The sequence below is a fragment of the Panthera tigris genome, chromosome A1 (genome assembly GCF_018350195.1).
Source record: "Panthera tigris isolate Pti1 chromosome A1, P.tigris_Pti1_mat1.1, whole genome shotgun sequence".
In the NCBI taxonomy this organism is placed as follows: Eukaryota; Metazoa; Chordata; class Mammalia; order Carnivora; family Felidae; genus Panthera; species Panthera tigris.
The window spans coordinates 223,997,921-224,003,920 of NC_056660.1; the positions used below are offsets into that span (position 1 = coordinate 223,997,921).

A 6,000-nucleotide genomic window follows, 5' to 3' on the forward strand; every position below is an offset into this window, starting at 1 on the left:
GTAGCAGAAAGAGTAAGGAGTGTGAGAAGTGCTGCACTTGGGGACTTCATGCAGGCCACACGGGAGCCAGTGCATTTGTGATCGGCAGTGTTGATGGCAGAATGAAAGATGAGCCCGAGAACTTGTTCTTCGTGTGACCTGCTACAAAGCAGAACACGGTGTGAGAGGAATGGAATCTGCATCCAACTAGCGGCCTCAGCTAAACCTTCCTTTTCCTCTCTGTTCTCCCCTCACGCCGCCGTCCTTCCTGAACGGGTCACACGCCCTCCCACGTGCTCATACAGCGACTGGGTGAACGTCTACACTTGCTCTGCTTTACCTAGTCGTATGCTGGCAAACGATTAGCAACCCACTCTTGTTGGGGAAAATGCGGAGATGCGCCGACGCGCACAATTGTAGTACAGTCTCTACTGATGCAAAGGGATGTGTAGTGCACAGTTTACGAAAAGAATGAAATACACAAGGCTCTTTGTTGTACATACGACACAGCCAACTTATCCTCCCGGAACACTCAGGCTGATGATTGCTGAACTCTTGCCCGTTCCGCCAAACTATGATTGCAACTGAACCGTGCTTTCGCAAAATTAGACTCTGAATAAACGCTTGATTGCTTCCCAATTCAGAAGTTGCTCACGGCATTGACAAACTCCTATAGTTCTGACATAAATCTTACTCGATATTTCCATTGATCTCAATGAGAAGGACAAAAGGGGGGAAAAGTGAAGATGTACTGACAACTTCACTCATTCATCGATGACATGGGGACTTATTTGCCAGATAGTTTTCAAACACGTGAAGGATAGCTCCTCACGTTTTTGTGCTATTGGTAACGTAACGGCTGAAGACATGACACACATTTAAATTTAATCTGCGTTATTGCCACCGTCTCTATCACTTTCTTAAGTCTAGGTAACCAGCAAAACAATACATAAATCCAAGCCAGGGGAAGCGAGATGGGCGAGAAGTATTTGCCAGCTTCTGTGGTATAAATACTTCTGTCGCAACCAATTTCAGGCTCCAATGTAATGTCACTGACACAGAGATCAGAAGGCATGCGCGGCAGCACACCCCTGCATGAGCTCTATATGCAGGCAGGGCTAACAGACAGAAAGAACCTCTAGAGTGTAAGGAACAGTAAAATAATTAGGAAGTGATGAGCGTGTATTAGCTTTGTTTTTAATATAGGTTATTTAATAGTAAGTTTATATAATCTAATGTTTGGCAATGCCTGTGTTTAGCAACGAGGTGGCAAGGCTTCCAGAATTAGCAACTGGCTCTCTTGAGCCAGTGTGAGCCCAGCCACTCCAGCGCACGGGTGGATAATTCTTCCTTGATCATATATCCCCTTTCTTACTAATTGTCACAAGCATCACGCTACGTAATGGCTGTTTACTTGTTTGTGTTCTCCCGAATATCAGAGAATTGGGGATGAGACCTTCCTTCTCTTTGTCACAGCTCCCTGCTGTGCCTGGAATGTCATGGAAGCTCAGGAGATGTTCAGTGGACACGTGATGAGTACATGAACTGCTCAGGAATTGCCGGTTGTTGGCCTGGAAGCTGGGGAAACACTGTTGCAAACGTCTCACAGTCTTTGCTTGTGACTTTCATTCATCCTCCACTGGGCTTAACAAAGGCCACTCTTGTGGTCTTCCTTCCCTTTAGAGGAAGTTCATACAGGTAGCAGTTAGCCACTTTCCATACATTGCTAACTTCTGGAGCTAACCTCAGAATGTCATATTAAAACAGAAAGGAACACTGAACAATGTAAGCCAGGGAAGTTTCTCACACTTGTTATTCTTTGGACCCACCCACTCTTAGTAAATCGTTATAGAATATGCTATAGTGGTCTGCCCAACACCCCTCCCCCCCGCGGCCCCAGTCCACCCAGGACTAAACCTTGGCGGTCAAAGGTTCTCAGCAGAGTTTCTCTCCAGAAACTGTCCTTGCCTGAAGAAAGCTACCTGGCCCAAGATCACTCCTCTCCCCCTGTGCCAGCCTATAAGAAATGACTGGTGACTTCAGGGTCACGTGGACCTGCTCTCTTGCTTTGATCTGGGACATCTTTACGGGGCCATCCCTGCTCCAGTGCTCTCTGGGGCACCCGCCGAGACTTCTCATGCGATGGCAGTGTGGCCTTCAACTCTTACCTCTGCCCAGTTCTGCTTCCTTCACTCCTCGACCAACTTATAAACACAAAACTCCACCTCAGCGTCTGTTCCTTGGAGATCCCATGGTTGTGCAGCCCTCAAGATTGTCTAATGCTCATCAATGCACACATTTTAATAAAATCTCATGCCAAAAGATGCACATTGTGAAAAATATTGAAATAAAAACCTGGAGCATAACATTAATGAACAGAACAGATCATCCATCGGACTAATATTTGCAATTGCCTTAATAGAACCGTCTCAGTTCTAAAACCGTGATTTCACATGTATCTTTATCGAAATAAAACTATACGTTCACTTAAATATTCCATTTTCTCATGACTACTGACTCTGTTTTCCAATACAGAAGTCTTTCCGTGTAAAAGGTATTTCAAGGCTTGCATGAAAGAGAACATTCTAATCCAAATAACAGAGTATTTAATCATTTGCATTATCAATGCAGGATCAGGAAGTCGGAGGTAAGCTGAAAGCAGGCATACAATAAGAACTTGCTTAGCTAATAAGAACAATCATTAAAAGGTGAAAAATGACCTTAATTTCTAAAAAGGAAGGGTATTAGCTAACTCCTGAATTACGCATAGGGAGCTCCACACACAGAAAATATGGCCTAACAGTCACCTCTCTCAGGTGAAAAGTATGTCGTGTGGCATGGGTCCTTCATTTAAACAAAAGACAAAGCTAAAATGCATCCTCCTGAAATTCCACCCCAATTAGCCATATCTGAATACTAAAAGACCACATGCTGTAAAGCAATTAAACGTGTTATGTTTACACAGGCACTTAACACATAAGAAGAGCAGAGGACAGGGGACCTGCAACCTAGTTATTTTTTGTCATGACCCCATGGACATTTCAACAGTTTTGCACTCTCGAGGCACTAACTGACAATAATTCAACATTTAGATAAGAGTCATTTATTCAATTAATATCCACCCCTCTCAAAAATGGTTAAAAGAAATGCGCTGAAATTTTTACAGATAGGAGAACTTGCATCAAGGCCAAATGTAAAATGTTAATATCCCGAGGTAAATTTAAGATACTCTGAGGGATTTAAGATAACGTTTCTGATTTTTTTCTTTTTTTTTTTTTTGTCACCCTTGGCACGAATTACTAAAATACGCTCTTTCAAATTGCCTTTGACAGCTTTCACCTATGGCTTTCGCACTTATCTGAATGACTTTTTGTTTTCACTCCACAAAAACAATTTTATTAGCCCAGTAAGCGAAGACCCCGTCCCTTTCCACCCCCAGCCCCCTCGAAAGGATAGGGTTGAGTAAAGGAGAAAGAAACCTGCGGTGGAAATGCGTCCTAACCCTCGCAAGGTTAGACTGAAGGCAGGGACAGGGGCTGTGCAGATAGGTGGCCAGAGGTGGGGGGAGGGGGGTCTCAGACCAGGATGGCCGCAGAAGAGGGAGAGGAGGATGGGGAGGGCAATGGATCTATTGAAGACCCAGGAAAAACAAAGGGGGCTGGGGCTATGGAGCCAAAGGATGTGGGAAGCGCGAGGCTGGAGCCCAAAAGCGGGGTCCGTTCTGCGGCGGGCCGGTCCCTTGGCTCCCCTTCTTCATCACCTGCTTGCCCCGGAGTTTCTCCCTCCTGTTCCGCGTCTCCAGGGCCGCTATGAACAGGCTGCTTGCAGACGGGGCAGGTCTTCCGGGTCTGGGTGAGCCAGGGGTCCACACAGCGGCTGTGATAAGCATGGGCACAGGGAAGGACCCTCAGCTTGTCTCCGTCCTCATACTCGTCCAGGCAGATGGCACAGACCTCATACCGGTCTCCCCTCTGATAGTCGTGTGTAGGAACCCGCTTCAGTTGCTCTTTGGTCAGTCGATTCCGCTGGAGATGTTTCTGGTGCTGGATGAAACGAACTATCAGCCCTGCTGCCACGGCCAAAATCAGCAGTCCCACCACCCCTGTGAAAGGGATGAGGCAATAGCCCAGGAGGAAGTTATTGTCTGGGACCAGGAGCACTTGCGCTCCCTTCTCATAGACGTACAGAGCACGCAGGTACCTGGAGCTCCTTTCCCCAACAAACACAGACGGGATCCAGATCTGCTGCTGGACCTCCTCGCTGCTCCACACCATAGTCAGCAGTTCATTGGAATTTACATTGTGTACCACAGCGGCCCCATACCCAGCCTTCTGAACGTTCAGGACCTTGAGGTCGAAGTTGCAGTCGTATCTTCGGAGAAGTGCAACGAAGACCGATCCGTTGGCCGCGACCGGGGGTGGCGGGGCAATGGGCATGCAGGCGTTGGCGGGCTGGGCCTCCACAAGTAACCCGTCAAGTCCCTCGTGGCTCAAGGCAGCCCCAAAGAGAGCTGGCAGGTCTGCAAAGTCCATGCTGTTACTGCGGCCTGAAGTGGCTCGAATGAGCCCCCGGATGGGGGCCGCTCCCCACAGCACGGTGGCTCCCAGCATGGGAAGCAGGAAGGCCGCGGGGTGCATGGCGGCGGGAGGCGAGACTAGAGGAGACCTAGTCTGGTAGCAGGTGCAGAAGAGGGGCTCTGTGTCCTCTCTCTGCCCTTCCTTCAGCGTCCCCGGAGTCCAAACATGCCCGGGTCCCACCTTCCCAGCTACACGGGGGCGTGAGGCAGGAGCCTCACCTTGGGGAGCGAGATACTCAACCAGTTCGGCGAAACTAGGACACTAAAAGCATTCTTTTCTACTCTAAGGATAAAACAAGGAAAGGGGGCAAAGGCGAGCACAGGCTACAGGAAAACTTCCAGAAGAGGAGGAGAGCTCAAGGAAGTGGAACTTCCAGCCAAGTAGGCGTCTTCCTATTTCCGGGAAAATGGCCTCTTTTAAAGAAAAGTCAGGCCCCTTCCGGCGTGGGGGCCGGCTCTCCAAATGAAGGACTTCCGGTGCTCGGCTCCTCCCTTTGGCAGCTGCAGCTGTGGTTACTTCAGGTCTCGCGAGAGTGCTCGCCGCGTTTCCATCCCACCCGCTGAAGGCTGGGTGTGCCTCTCGTGAGACCTTTTAACCGTGGCTTGCCTGGCGCCCCCAGTCTCACTTTGAGGCAGGCCAAAGCAAAAAATGCGTAGCCGACTGTTACTTTCAACGTCGATTTTAAGACCGATGAATCCAATTTGAGAATGCACGTCAGTATCTACGAGTGTCAGGTCCTCTGTTGGCCTACGTGGTAAACAAGTGTGTGAAATCTGAGACAATTCACAAATAAATGCCACCGTATGATGCAAATAACCAAGAATCGTCTATGTGTAAAAGAACTTAACAGTTTAAGAATTTTATCCCAGTAACTCAACACAGTCTTTGAAACTGGTAAGTTTCTACTTCCGTTTCAGAGACAGTATAGATGTGTCCCTAAAATCTCCCTAAAATCTTACTTCTTCTGAGGACCAGTGTAGGCTAGAGGTTAACCTGTTGGGTGTTTGGATGATAAATGTTTCTAAACTGTTATAGAGGCCTGGAGAATATGTTATGGAACTGGATCCCTAAAACCAAAGAAATAAATAGATTATAAGATTGTGGGAAACCAAGACAGATTCTTTCTTGTGAGCCCATTTACAAATATCCATTGGTTCTCAGACTTTACATTTCCATACAGCTGCCCTTTCTGTCTTTAAGTGCTATCCCCAGAAGTCAAAACTTAGATTAGAAAAGGAAATTATAGGCCACTTTAAATAAAGATGTGCCTGATTGGCCGAGTCAGAAATGGAAAGGTTTTATTCTGAGTACACTGCCCAAGTCGTCCCTCCAGACTTGGGTGGCCACCTTCTCACATGACAGGATTATCCTGCCATATTTGTACATTGGTTCCATTGGCCAAAATCTTCTTTCGGACTTGTTTCATCTTTATTTTCTGTGTCTT

At 47.5% G+C, this 6,000-nt stretch overlaps 1 protein-coding gene across 1 annotated transcript; it reads right to left on the reverse strand.

Moving 5' to 3' along the window:
* Positions 1-2,130: 2,130 nt before the first annotated feature.
* LOC102971436 (E3 ubiquitin-protein ligase RNF167-like) lies at positions 2,131-5,104 on the reverse strand. Its single transcript, XM_042997327.1, has one exon. The coding sequence runs from the start codon at positions 4,614-4,616 to the stop codon at positions 3,555-3,557; it is 1,062 nt and encodes a 353-aa protein (XP_042853261.1). The 5' UTR covers positions 4,617-5,104; the 3' UTR covers positions 2,131-3,554.
* Between the last annotated feature and the right edge of the window lie 896 nt (positions 5,105-6,000).

What these genes read in the sequence shown, in the direction of transcription:
- LOC102971436 (XM_042997327.1), bottom strand. Translation starts at nt 4,616, where the DNA reads ATGCACCCCGCGGCCTTCCTGCTTCCCATGCTGGGAGCCACCGTGCTG.